The 13,785-nt window shown below is 56.3% G+C and overlaps 1 protein-coding gene across 1 annotated transcript; it reads left to right on the forward strand.

The window, feature by feature from the left end:
• The first annotated feature begins 7,210 nt into the window (after positions 1-7,210).
• Positions 7,211-12,975, forward strand: TCEAL5 (transcription elongation factor A like 5). The gene is made up of 2 exons (XM_020807042.3): positions 7,211-7,296; positions 10,670-12,975. The coding sequence occupies exons 1-2, from the start codon at positions 7,221-7,223 to the stop codon at positions 11,746-11,748; spliced, it is 1,155 nt and encodes a 384-aa protein (XP_020662701.3). The 5' UTR covers positions 7,211-7,220; the 3' UTR covers positions 11,749-12,975.
• The last annotated feature ends 810 nt before the right edge of the window (positions 12,976-13,785 follow it).

Raw genomic sequence — 13,785 nt, forward strand, 5'->3', positions numbered from 1 at the left:
ACCCACATGCTGGCCGTAGGACGGGAAGGGTGCATGGGGCAGGAGGCATGTCAAGAAGGTACCTGAGATAAGAGGTCTTCATAGGGGAGGAGACGTAGCTCATCATTCCGTCTGTTGAGGGGAGGTTTCGCCCTCGCTCCCTGGGGCAACCCCTTCCGACATCTCCTCCTGATGCACTTGCTGCCAATAGGAAGGCAGGGGTCAATTGGCACCCGTGGGGGGTGGCTGGAAAAGTCCATAGGAAGGAGTGGGCTGCTTGTGGCCGTTCAGAGGTATCCGCTGGAGAGGTCTGGTCCTTTTGTCCCCCAAAGAAGCCGGGCCACACAGTCCCTCTGGAGCCCAGGCAAAACCTGCCAAGCTCTCACAGAAGTCACTTCAGGAACAGGGAACTCGGGGCCACCGGCCACCGGAAGCATGCAGATGGAAGCCCCACAGGGTCAAGGGGGAAGAGATCAATGGGTATGCTGGCCTGGAGGAACCCCCTCAAGGGAATGGGCCCTCAGTTTGAGCTAGACATTGAGGAGAGTGGACCTTCCACAACCTTTTGGACTCTCACTGGGGTTGTTTTCCAAGAGGTACTTGCCTTGGCCATGGCTAATTATGGCTTTTGATGACCAAACACAAAGTGAAGCCAGATGAATGCAAGAGGTGCACCTGAGGAAGACCACAGGCTACAACCAGCCAACAGCGTCTCCCTCTTGATCTTGGGCCTCTTCTAAAAACCTGCTGAGGGCATTGTCTAGTTTGGTCCAGGGTTAGGTACCCATTTGTTGTTACCCATCTGTTGCACATCAGGGGACTTTGCACTATCAGGACAAAGGCAGAAGGAAAAGAGGGCTCTGCACTTTGGCCCAGGAGAACAATTTGAGCAATGCCCACGTGGATGGCAGATAACGGAACCCTTTCACCCTCTCTAGCAAGACAAACCTTTGGTGCTTCTGTAGAGAACTGGTTTCCTGAAATAAGCCTGACCCAAGTCAAGTCTGTCTGAGGGATCTGGGCTGGAGCCTGGGCAGTGATTTCTAGCATTGGTTGTTGTGGGTTTTTCGGGCTTCTTGGCCGTGTTCTGAAGGTGGTTTTTCCTAACGTTTCGCCTGTCTCTGTGGCTGGCATCTTCAGAGGACAGCAAACTGTGCTCTGGTGTAGTTTGGCTAGGGCGTGGAATATTTATGGCTGTGAGATGGGATGATTAGTGTGTATTGTTGTGGGTGTATTGTTTTCTGACATGAAATTCTATTTCACAATACTGAAATACTGGACAACACCAGCAGTCATTACGTCAGACTGCACAGGGAAGCCATTGAAATCCACAAGCACCAGAAAAACTTCAACAAAAAAGATGAAAGTTTGAAACTCAACAAAACTTGGCTCCCAGCTCTCAAAAATACAGCATCCAAAAGGTCACGAACTCTACCCAACCATAAGGTCAAGGGGATCACCACCATCAACCACAGTGACAGATAATCTCCTTATCACAACAATACACCCACAACAAAACACACTAATCACCCATCCACAGAAAACAATACACCCACAACAATACACACTAATCATCCCATCTCACAGCCATAAATACTCCATGCCCTAGCCAAACTACACCACAGCACAGTTTGCTGTCCTCTGAAGATGCCGGCCACAGAGACTGGCGAAACGTTAGGAAAAACCACCTTCAGAACACGGCCAAGAAGCCCGGAAAAACCCACAACAACCATTAGATCCCGACCGTGAAAACCTTCGCGAATATATTTCTAGCCTTCTTTATGCATGTATATACGTATATATTTAGGCCAAGAACCTCTATTGCTTGACCTCAGTCTTCTCTCACCCATGTCTAAAACAAAGCCCAGAGCGGAGTGTTGAGGCAAATGCACCGAAAGGGGCTGGGAATGGCTGCTGAGGGCCGAGGCAAGCGTGACTGTATCTGTCCCTGCTTTCTCTCTCTGTCCTGTTCCAGGACCCCCAGTCTCCAGGATCCCATCTCTGACGCCTGGCAAGGTTACAGGCCATGTCACCTCAGAGGGTGGTGAAGCTTTGTTTATGAGCAACCCTGAGGTAGCCCAGCACGACGTTGTGTCAAAGGAAGAGGAACTCACAAGCAGCGAAAAGCCTGCCTCTGGCAAAAAGTCATCGTCAGCTAAAAGTTGTGGAAGGGCAGCTTCCAGGACTGGACAGGGAGATGATGGCAACGGTAAAGCTAGAGAAAATACGGTGTGTGAGGAAAAGAAAGAAAAAGGTGACATGCTTCGGATTCATGTGGAACTGGGCACACCGGCACATCTCCCAACTTGTGAAAAACCCATTACGAAGCTGCTACCCCACGAGAAACCCTCGGAAAAACCAGAGTGTCATAAAGATGAAGAATACAAGGATGAGGATGAAGATGAGGATGAGGATGATGAGGATGAGGACGGTGACTATGATGAAGATGAAGATGAGGATGAGGACGACGACGACGATGATGACGACGATGACGACGAAGAGGATGATGATGACAATGGTGGTAACCAGTAACATAGGCAATAATGCACATGATAGAGAGCTTGAGTATATTCTTTGACAGCTTCCGCCAGAAACGTGATTTAGGATTTGCAAACATACTGTTTCAGCCTGTGCATTTGCGACACCTGGAGCAATGAGGACTCTTAAGACATGCGCATGGGATTTGTTGCAGAAAAGGGTGGGCCTCCTGAGGATGGCTTTGGTAACAATGATGGGGAGCCCATGCTCGAACTCTGGGGCAGACGCCAAGAAGCAACCAAAGTCTGAGCCACAGTCCAGGAAGCACTTTGTTGACACTTGGGATGTGATGAAGGAAGAAGGTGCCCGAAAAAAACCGATCTATGCAGAAGCCCTTTCTGAGCTCCAATGTGTAGCCCTCGGACTCCTGGGAGGGATCCCTAGATCCCAGATCTTGTGACACAATGAATGTGAGCTTGTTGCCCAACTTCACAGAATCATAGAACTGCCGGATTGTAAGATACGAAGGGGATCCCGAGCCTCGTAGAGCCCAGCCAGTGGCTGAAGCAGGAAATCCACAGCTAAAACCTCTCTGAGCGATGGCCCTCCAAACTCCATTGAAAGATCAGCCGCGAAGGAGAGTCTGCCCCCTTCCAAAGCAGGCCATGCCTCTGTTCAAGAGTGGTTCCCCGCCCCCCGGAATGTTCTCCTCGACGTCTCCTCGGACCCTCTTTTCCTGCTGTGGGCTCCTGCGCCCTGGAACCACAGAGAGGAAGCTGCCTTGCCCTCCACCGGCCGGCCCTTCAGAGACTGGAAGGCAGCGATCGCACGGCCTCTCCGTCTTCTCTGCTTTGGTGAAACAAACCCAGCTTCCTGGACTGTACCTCCCAGAGCTCGGTGTTGAGAACTTTTACCTCCCTCCTCTTCCTCCTCTTCCTCTGAGAATCCAGCCATTCCCTGCACTGGGCTGGTTGGTTGGTTGGGTTTTTCCTCCTTTGGGGCTTTGGACCAGCCCCTCGGGCGCTTGGCACAGAGCAGGTGGCCGCCAGAGGGCAGCATGGCCTGGCCAACATAACCGCTTCCTTCCGTGGATCAAAGCAGATTTTACAAACAACCTTCTGTGAGTTGCTTTTAAAAAAATCTCAGATGCTGCTACTTCCTCTTCTCCTTGGCTCACTAACTCCGATCCCCGCAAAACCCAAGTCCTCTTCCTCCTGGTGTCTTTTCATGCCCTTTTTAATTCTCCGTGGTCATGTTGCTTTTTTGAGTCCTGGTCTGTGGCAGTTTTGTGAATGTCCTGTTTGACCGGGTTGACATTGTCTGATGTAACGGGGAGAAAGCAAGACTGAAAAACAACAACAAACTTAAAAAACACAATAAAAAGTAAACCCCACTCACCCACCCTCTCTGGCTTGCAGTTACCTTAGGATCTCTGGTTTATTTTGTGAGGGGTCAATATGAGGTCTAAGGGCTGATGGCAGCTCTTGCAGCCTTCAAGATGCAACGATGGTCAGCCAGGACCCGAGACAGTCACGGCGGGAAAGGGGCGCTCATGAGGCAGGGCCACCCTTTATACCCCAAGCAGCAACAGAGGGACCTGTGGTGGTCGGGCAGAAGGTGGTCTGAACAAGGCGGATGCAGAGAGAAAAGACGGCCTGGCCAGCTGGGCACTTCCGACGTCCATCCTCAGCCTGCTCAGGCAGGCGAGGGAGGCAGAACAGCACACAGACCATGCCCAGATAGGTGGAAGATCAAAGGGTCACCCCAGGGCAACTCAGAGGAGGTACGCCCTGGCACGGATCAGGGGCAGAGCGTCTTGGGTTGCCTGTGGCTCTCAGAGGTGTGGGAGAGGCAGCCCAAGACGGTCTTGTTATCTGAGCAGCACCCACCCACACCCACCACCTCCCGGGTCCTCAGAATCACCAGACGCCCCCCCCATTCCCAAAAGGAGGAGTCCGGGGTTCAAGCCCAAGCGACCGTTGGGGTGGGTGGGTGGGGTCAGGAAAGTCTCCGGTGAACCATTTGGATGCCACAACGATCACAGGATCTCAGAGGCCGAGTGGGGTGGGGGTGGGTGCAGGGTGGAGGAGAGGAGAGGAGAGAGGGAGCAGCCGGCCTTCCCTTCCACCAGGCCATCCTCTGACGAGGCGTCTGGGCACAGAAGAAGAGAGCCACCCTCTTGCTGGGAGGGGCACGGCATGAACGGGTGCCCACCCCCCTCCAAGGGACATGCAGGCCCCGTGGCTAACCCCCTTCCCCCTGGAATCCTATGGGCCACCCCCAGCCTTTGCCTGCTTGGCCACCCCTCTTGCCCAGTTGCCAGGCTGCTGCGGGCACGGCTTCGGTGCCCTCCCCTCTTTCCCCTTGATTCCTCCCCGTCCCCCAACTGACGGCTGGACGCAGCTGGGCAGGGGCACCCATCCCACATATATAGGCTCAGAGAGGGCGAGGCTTTCCCCCCGCCATGCAAGGGTTAATCTGATTAGCTGTGCTGGGATGGGCGAGCCCCCCACCTGCAGCCTCTGAGCCACTCCAAACAAGCCCCCCCCCCGGCCGGACCTGTACCTTCCACCCCCTCCCCAGTGGTGTTCAAACAACCCTGAAGGACTGCTCTTGAGACGGTCCTCAGATGGATCACCATTTGCCTTTCCGCTGCATTTCACATTCCCCTCTTCCCCACGTGTATCCTCATCATCCCTGCCTCTGTTCGGGGGCAACTCCCTGGGTCTCAGAAGAAGCGGCCCCCGAAACCCGAGGGCCCAGGAGATGGGATGGCCCCTTGTAGGTCCCACAAGACTTGTGTCTGCTTCTGCTAGACGCCCTGCCGAGGAGCTCCGATGTCCCCTCCGGAAATGTCTGGAGTGTGGATCGTGACTGAACCAGCAGCAGAAGAGGAGGTGCCGTGTCCCCCCCTGTCGCTGGTTGTGGGAGAACAGCCTCGCCTGTCGCAGGAGCCTCTGACACAGAGGGTCCCAAGGCACAGCAGCCACTCTGAGAGAGAGAGAGAGACACACGTGGCCAGGCCCTCCCAGTGAGGAACAACCGGGACCAGCCCAGAACAAGGGGCAGGATGGATCCTGCTTCCATGGGCAAGCAGCCCACAGAGAGAAAAGAGGGACCCAGAGGGAAAATGAGGAGCAAACGGGGGGGGGGAGGCACAGCGGGAACGCAACAGTCTGTGAGGTATCAAGAATACACAGCAAAGGGGTGGGGAGGGAAAGAGCGAGTGTGCCACCCGCGTGCTCTGCCCGAGGAGATCCCCTGCGCTCCAAGGGCACCCACCCCACAGAGCCCCCAAGCCCCCTCCAGCTTTAAGGCAAATCCTCTCCAAGTCAAACAGGCACGGCATCCTTTGAGCAGCTGAGAGGCAGGTATGAGCACCCCCCCTCCTTCTGCAGCGTGGGCCTTTTTCCCGTCGGTCACGCTCGGCGTCCACCTGGGGTTCCACCGGCACCCTTCTTCTGGAAAAGAGACGGGGAGGGCTTCAATGCCGGAGGCCTTCAAGACGAAACCGGGCCACCCTCTGCCCAATCTGCTTTGATCGGGGTTCCTGCCTTGAGCAGGGGGTCCGGCTCGATGGCCTTCCCACACAGTTCTTCTAGGGTCCTGCTTGTACGAACTTTGGCCCTCCTGATCTTTTGCACTTCTGCTCCCAAAAGCCACAGCAAGCGTAGCTGACCGTCCCGGGTGCCAACGGCTGCCGTCCAAAGGTCTGGAGAGCCAAAGCCCTTCCTGACGTGGAAGCTGGTCTGGGACTGGTCGTGACACGGGTGTGAAGGTGCCTTAAGGGGTTTTGCCTTCTGAGGGGTCTTCCTAAGCTGCTTCGGGAGACCGTCCTGGCTGAAGAGGAGGTCACAGGTGTAGCCGCGGAATGATATAGTTTGGAGGCACTGACAGGGTCCCCTGTGCCCCCCCCCCCCATGATTGCAAAGAGATCTGGTGAACACCGGGGCAGGCATCCGGATGAGGCTGAAACTCAATACCAGATGTTTGAGGGGAGAGGCCTCAGAGCTCAGCAGCTCAGCTTGAAGAATCTGTGTGGGTGACTCATTGCCCACAGGACGGTGAAATGCCCACAGCCCGCGTTTCTCTCCAGTGGAACTCCCTGGCACAGGATGTGGTGACAGTTGGGAATGCGCCTGGACTGGAGAAACAGACATCTCCAGGAGTGGCACAACCATCAGGGGGCAAGAGGGGTTTGGCTTGTCTGGTCTCGGGGGGGGGGGAGGGCCCAGATCCTTCCTGGCACGGATTCCCTAGAGAGGCCCAGAGTTATGTCTCACCTCTGATGCTGGGGGGCAAGGCTGGGAGGGAGGGTAAGAGCTGGTGGTGGGTGTTCCTCCCTAAGCCCCTTCCCTTGGGGAGCTTGGGTGGAGGCAAAACAGCCCTCCCCCCCCACAGGCCCCAAACCAACCCAGAGAGGGTTTTCTCCGGAGCAGAGTCAGAGGAGATGCTGGGATACAAGAATGCCTCTGTCTCCCGCGAGCTCCAGTTCCAGCCACGGATGCCCCCCAGCCCCCCGGGGTGGCCTTGGCTTGGCCCTGCTTTCCAAGCCTGCGTTGGCCCCGCCGTTCTTCCTTGGGCGAGGCTGGCTCTGCGTAGGTGGCACCGACTGGCCCCAGGGGCTCATTAGCGGGTTGATCTGTACAAACCATCTTGTGATTTCCTTCCTTCCCTCACCACACAGCTCCACCCAGGCCATGGCTTATATCCTGGTCCGGCCCAGCCTGGCCTGGCACTCGGAGCTGTCTCTCAGCACCACCATGACGCCCGGAGGCCTCTTGCTCCTCCTGGGCCCCTTGGCCCTCTCGGCTGGGCTGCTGGCAGCGCCATCCATGGGTGAGTGGAGTGGAGGCGGCGGAGAGGCCGCGGCTGGACGGGGCCCGGGCGGGAAGTCCAGCCCGAGAGGCGCCAAGGCGGGTGTTTTTCACGGTTGGGAACAGCTCCCCAAAAGGGTTGTTTGCAGTGAAGCGGCAGAAGGGTCGTGCGGTTTGGGCCCTCCTGTGCAAAGGACAGGTTTCCGATTTGGATCAGGGCCCTTGGTGGGTCACCGGGGCAGGAGGAAGAGCGACCGGGCCCCTGGTCTCCAGCTCATGCCGGGTGGCTCCGTTTCCGGTACATGGAGAGCACACCCTGTGGAAAGCCGGCTTTTCTGCAAGAAAACCCTTTCAAGGTAGCCACAGATTCAAGAGGAAGAGCCTCTTTCCTGTCTCTGGCAGATGCCACGACCCAGAGGAGCTCCTTCTCTTCTTTTGGGAGGACGTCTGCAGGGCACCCATCTGCCCGAAAAGACCCAGGCGCCGTTCCTAATGAAAGCGCAGCGGCCCCTGAGCCCTGCGGGTAGAGGGAAGCCGGAGAGCGCTTTTGCAGTCACTGCTGAGCTGAGCCGGGAAGTCAGATGCTGTTGGGGGGGGGGGGCTGCAGGTAGACTTTGTCCCTGGGATCAAGGATCAGCCAGTGGCTGAGGGAGCCCGGGAGGGGTGGGCTCCACATTGCACTCCTTGGTGCCCCCAGGCAAAGCGATTCTGACATGGGCTTTTTAAAAACTCCTTTTAAAAAATTAGATGGCCCAGTAAAAGTTTCCTGCTTTGTGACATGATCCAGAAGGCTTCATCCAGCCTGGAGGGCCACAATGGGGCCGGGGCCCTTTGCTGAGGGAGATGTACCAGGCTGGAGGTGCACAGCCCCTTTGCAACGCAACACACTCCTTCTGCTGAGGGGGGGGGGCAGCTCTTGGAGGAAGCCCAGCATTGCAAGCCAGCATTCGTGGAGTGGGGTGGGGGGGCAGTGATGCAGGCCTCGGGTGGTCCCGGCAGTTTTTGCCAGGGCTGCTGGAGCTCCCCCTTGTCCCTCCAGAAGAAGGGCTTTCCTGGGACTCCCCAGCTCACAGTCGGACCCCCAGTGGGACTGTCTCAGCTTGCCGTGCTCGGGGAGCCTCTCGGCTGACTCCCCTGGGGCCACCCCCTTCCTGCTCCCCTCTCCCTCCTCTGACCCCCCCCCCCCTCGTCTGTCCCCACAGGCCGATGATGCATATGACCGCCTCATCCCAAGAGGGAAGCTGGCGTCAGTGGGGAGAGTCCAATGTGTATTCTATGTAGTCATTATAGAACTGCATTTTAGTTTTGATATAATTTGAGATAATGACATATATAAAGGAAGCACTTCTGCAGACCTGTGGCTGCCGCAATCAGTGCAGGCGAGGATGATGCCTTCCCACCCACCTTCCTCTCCTATTACCGGTTGGGACGAAACTCTTGATGGAGTATGATGCTCTGTCACTAGTTGCCCAATTAATTTGCATAATTGCTCCACTTAAGGCGCAATCGGTGTGGATTTTACGGGCTGGTGGGAGCTGATGCTTGCGGGTGCCCTCCTCCACTCCAGGAAGCTGACGACGGTGGGCCACTTATGGGGTGGGCATCGAAGGCAGTGGACGGAGAGGGTGGGTGGCAAGAGTAGGAGACGGAGCGGGCATCTGTATAGCAGGGACTCTGAGCCCCATCCTCCACCCTGCCCCATCCCTAGCATCTTGCCCAGAGGCAGTAATTTAGACTGCGCTGGACTCCTTGCGCCCGGGAGGGGGCCTCTTTTCTGATGTGCTCAGCATTCTGCTGGACATTTTCCTAGACAGATCAGGCTGGTAAAGAAAGCAAGCCAAGGGACGTGGCAGCCGAAAACGTTTCAGAGATTGGGGGTGGGGAGTGCCCGGCAGAGAAGCCTCTCGGAGCCCGGATGGCTCTTCAAGAAACTGCTGGTTATAACAACGGCACCACCACCGTCGTCCGCATTGACAACAACAGTTGCTCCGGTTGGTCTCGCCAGAGTTTCTCCCAGGCGGACCTTCTGGGGGTTGGAGCGATCTTTGGTTTGACAGGGGCCATGGTAAAAATAATGAGGCATTGAAAGAGGGACGCTTCTTGATGTCTTTCTTGGGATCTTTCATGCCTTCGATAAGAAATGTGGAAAGGGCAGCCGCTCGCCCCACCCCAGTAAGATCCCATTTCTCTGGAAGCGATTCCGTCCCTAAAGACCTGCCTGAGGAAGAAAATCTTTGCTTGGCATGAAGTGCCATCCAAAACCGCGGCTGTGGGCAGTTTCTCGATCAGCACTACACAGAAGACAAAGGATTTCTTTGTATTCTTGGAGGCTTTCACAGCCGGGACCTGATGGCTGTTGTCGGTTTTTTGGGCTGTCTGGCAAAAAACCTCAAGAACAATGAAGAAAAAACTCAAGAAAACAGCCAGACAGCCCAAAAAAACCTACAACAACCAAAGGATTTCTTTCTTTTTAAAAAATTAATCTAAGTTATTCAGTGCATCAGTAATGGTCTAGCAGAATTTTTAAAAAAGGCATAGCTGGACTTCTTCCGCCCCTCTTCAGAGGACGGGGAAGTGTCCAATGGACCGTGGAAAGAGCTGGAAGGTGGTTTGAGGTCAATGTGCCTTTTGGACGTGAGGACTCTGTCAAATGGCATTTGGCTCCTTCCTCCTATCAGCCTCAGGTGACCACACCAGCCCACGCCAGAAGGGCCCGTGTGGTCATGCCCTGACTCTTTTCCAGGTGCCACAAGACTCTTGCTTGGTTCATTGCAATGGACTAGTGTGGCCACTGACACCCCCCCCGGAAATGGCTCCAGCTGCTCCCCTCCCCCCCCCCGGAATGTGGAGGTTGAGAAGGTTTCATCTGCAATTAGGCCGGTTGGCCCTGCTTGAAACCTCAGCTGGCCAGTGGAGTGCAAACCTTTTTGAGGTCCTTCAATATCATTTGTCATTCCCCCCCACCCTGGGTCTTTACTTCTGTGAGCTACTTGGTGTTTAATTCCATGGGTTACCATCCTTGCTTTTTTTGGAGACTTATTTAAGGAGCAAGAAGAAAGTGCCGAAAGTCCCACTGAAGGGAGGGTGACGCAAGCCCGAGACAGGTGGTGCTTCCAGGTGGACATTTTATGGTGCCGTTGCCTGGCCACATCCATGGAACTTTACAAGGGGGTTCTGTGTCTCCCATGCATCTCCCCTCCTGTGCTCATCTATGTATTGCTTTATGTGATCCAGGCAAACCCCTACAATAACTCTTGTTCCAACCCTTCCCAAGACGAAGGCCACAGTTCAAAAGGGAGGCAGCTGTGTGCCAGGGGATCTGGCAGGGTGGCAGCAGCAGCAGACGGGTGGAGGTCTGCCTGTTTCTGCCTGACTTTTTTCTCTTCTATATCCAGAGGCCTCCGGAGCTTCTCCCCCCTCCAGTGAGAACCCACCCCAGCCTCTTAGAAGACCTGTGAACAAAAATGAAGTTGGCCCCTCTGGCAGACCCAAACCTTCTGAAAATCCTTTGTTGGGATCTGAGGAAAGAGCTTCCTTTGACCAGAAGGCTCACCTGGAAGTTGAGCTCAATGCAACTCCTTTAAAGGGAAAACTCATTTCCATTGACAGTCAAGATTTGGCTTCAGAGCCTGCAATTCCCAAAAAGGGATGCCTCGTCAAGAAGAACACCACCACCTCTGGGGACCAACCTGCATCTGAAGGGAAGGCCAGTGGCCAGCCGGGCAACCCAGGATCTGGCGGCAAGCCAGCTTCAATGGAAAAGCCCGTGAACAGCACCGTGGGGCATGCAGGACAAGGCAAGCCCACCTCCAGCGCAAAGCCAGGATCTGACGGAAAACCTCCTGGCCCTTCTGGGCACATGGCTCACGAGACCCCTGCGTCTGGAGGAAAGCCAGCTCCAAACAATGGGTCAGTGGTCCACGGCAAACCCGCATGTGGAAACAAAACGGCCCCCCACGAAAAGCCCGTATCTGGTGGGAAGCCTGCGTCTGAAGGGAAGCCTAAACCGAAGGACCAGCCGGAGAAGCATGCTGGGGAAAACAATACTGAGGAGGAGAAGGACGATGATAATTTTGATGATGACGATGACGACGACATCACTGAAGACGATCTTTCCTCCCTTGACCAAGAAGGCAGCAACGGGGATGAAGACGGCTTTGACAAGGAACTTGATTATGGCTTAGGCAAATCCCCCTTCAATCCTTACGAATATCACGATGCCTGGAGTGACCAGGGCTCTGATGACCCAGTTCCAGGTTTTGCAGAAGATGGGCCACCAGAGGACACGTTTGGTGGCAATGCAGGGGAGCCTGTGCTTGATGTCTGGGGAGATCTCACGAGGCCATCCGCCTCTGAGCCACAGCCCAGGAAGCGTCCTGCTGAGACCGGTTTACTTTGGACTGTGATGGAGGGCGGAGGTGCCAGGAACGAGGTCCCTACAGAAGCCCCTCCAGTGAGCTGGAGAGCTCCCTGAGAGAAGCACCTGGCTGCAGACCCGGATCCCGTCCAGAGAAGAGCCAGCCGGAGGGGGCCTGGGGCAAGCAGCAGAGAAGCCCTCCCCAGAGGGAGGGGATGGGCAGCCCCTTCTGAGGACTCTCTGGACCCGGAAGACCCTGGAAAGGGTTGCCACTGGCTGTCGTTCAGAACCTGCCTGACAACATGTCATGATGACAAGCGTTGATGACCGAGAGCCTCTGCAGAGGCCGGTGTGTCGCCTTTGGATGCCCAAGAGGGACAACGATGGGGAGTTGCCCATCGTCTCCAGGGCTTGCGGCGGAAAGAAGGCCAGCCAGTGGTTTCCCTCTTCTCAGGAACCTTTGCAGCCCTTTCAGCCTCCGCTTTGACCAGACATTTTTAATTCCCCCCTCCCCCCATGGATCAACCGAGCCATTCCTAGGCTCCCAGGGTGTGTCTGTAGGAGGCTCATTTCTGCCCATGGACCCCCCCCCTCCCCAGGGCTCCCAAGCCTCTCTTGGCTTCTTTAATACATGGAATGGTTCGTCCCCATTCAAGGAGATCCCCTGAAACCAGTGGGACTCGTATAAGTGGCGACTGAGGAGTGCCAGCCGTTTTAATCGGCTCACCTAGATGGCTCGGCTCCCAGGGCAGTTTGGGGGAATTCTTGCCTTTGCTGGTGACAGAAGGGAGTGCCCGGGGGGTGGTGGTGGTTTTCCTGCCTCGTGTTGCTTGCAGCCACCCTGGCCAACAGGCCACCGTTTCTGAGGGAGGGGCCCTGTCCTCGTGGGGGCCTCTGGCTGTTGGTGCTGAGCTGGTACAGCCTGCCCTGTCCCCTGGAAAGCATCATGCCAGGCCTGAGATGACCCCTTCTCCCCAAATGCCTCTGCTGGGACGCTGGCCCCTGAGGGACTACAGTTCCCAAGCTTTGGAGGGTCCCTGACGGGTTTCTGCTCCGGCGGGGCTGCCTCTCTGCCTGATGACTCTTGAACAGAGGCATCGGAGGATGATGCCTCCCCCCTCCTGCCTGTTTCCGTGGGGGTGGGGGGCTCAGGTCTTTCCTGCATCGGTGGAAACCCACCCACCCCTCCTGCCCATGAAGTGTTGGAACACCTCCCGTATGCGGTGCCAGCCCACCTTCTGCCTGATTAAAGCAGCCTTGAAAGAGAGACACACTTCTCCTTTTGTGTTTTGGCAACCAGACCAGGCTGCCTGGCCAGGGGCAAGGCAGTTGCCTTCAGGAAATCTCCGTCTGATGCAGGCACTCGCTCCGGGCACAGCTCTCGGCTGCTGTCGTTCTGGGCAGTTGGGTGCCTTTGGCGTCCTAGTGGCTGTCTGCACGAGGGGCCTCCAAGCGGTGCCGTCCTTGCCAAAGCGCATGCCAAATGCAGGAGGCGAGGCACCAAGGAGGAAGTGGCCCAGGGGGCTCAGGGAGCATGCTGTGCCCTTGGACGGTGACCTTAAGCTGCTGGGAAAGGGACCGTTCAGAGATGTCAGAGGGAGGGAAGAAGCCATGCGGGATGGGCCCTGTGGTCCTAAGGATGCTCTTGCAGCTTCCCAGAGGAAGAGGAGGCAGCAGGTAGGGGCGTGGGGGCATGAGGGTGGTGAGGAGGGAGGGAAGAGAGACTGACTTTTGTGGACAGGGCAGGGGGCCTCCAGAGGGTTGGTATCTCCCTGGTGCAAAAGCCCGGGGAGCGGGGAGGGCAGGGAGCCCGAGAGGTATCAGGAAGACCTCTGAGCATCTTGAGTTCCTTCGGATCCAGGATGTCGGTCCCCGCAAGGATTCTCTTTCCATTGGGGAAGGTTAGGGGCCCCGTGGAAAAGCACAGAGGAGCCATCAGAAGAACACGAGGCTGGCAAAGGGATTCCGTCCTGTGGTTCCTGCACCTGGACCGGTCAGGGCGGTGGCACTTCTGCAAGAAGCAGGAGGTGCTGGCAAAGCGATAGCGGCCCCCAGGGAACTTGATGGAGCCCCGTTTCACCCATCAATGCCCACCCTCATGGATGAGGTTCCTCCTGTAACAGTTATGGAGAAGCCAGCCTCATCCAGAAGAGG

Source organism: Pogona vitticeps, chromosome 4 (genome assembly GCF_051106095.1).
Source record: "Pogona vitticeps strain Pit_001003342236 chromosome 4, PviZW2.1, whole genome shotgun sequence".
Taxonomy (NCBI): Eukaryota; Metazoa; Chordata; class Lepidosauria; order Squamata; family Agamidae; genus Pogona; species Pogona vitticeps.

Excerpts from the sequence above, each read along its gene's own strand:
- TCEAL5 (XM_020807042.3), top strand. The coding sequence starts at position 7,221 with ATGACGCCCGGAGGCCTCTTGCTCCTCCTGGGCCCCTTGGCCCTCTCG. Across the intron at positions 7,297-10,669 it reads GCTGGCAGCGCCATCCATGG|AGGCCTCCGGAGCTTCTCCC; the intron begins GTGAGTGGAGTG and ends TTCTATATCCAG.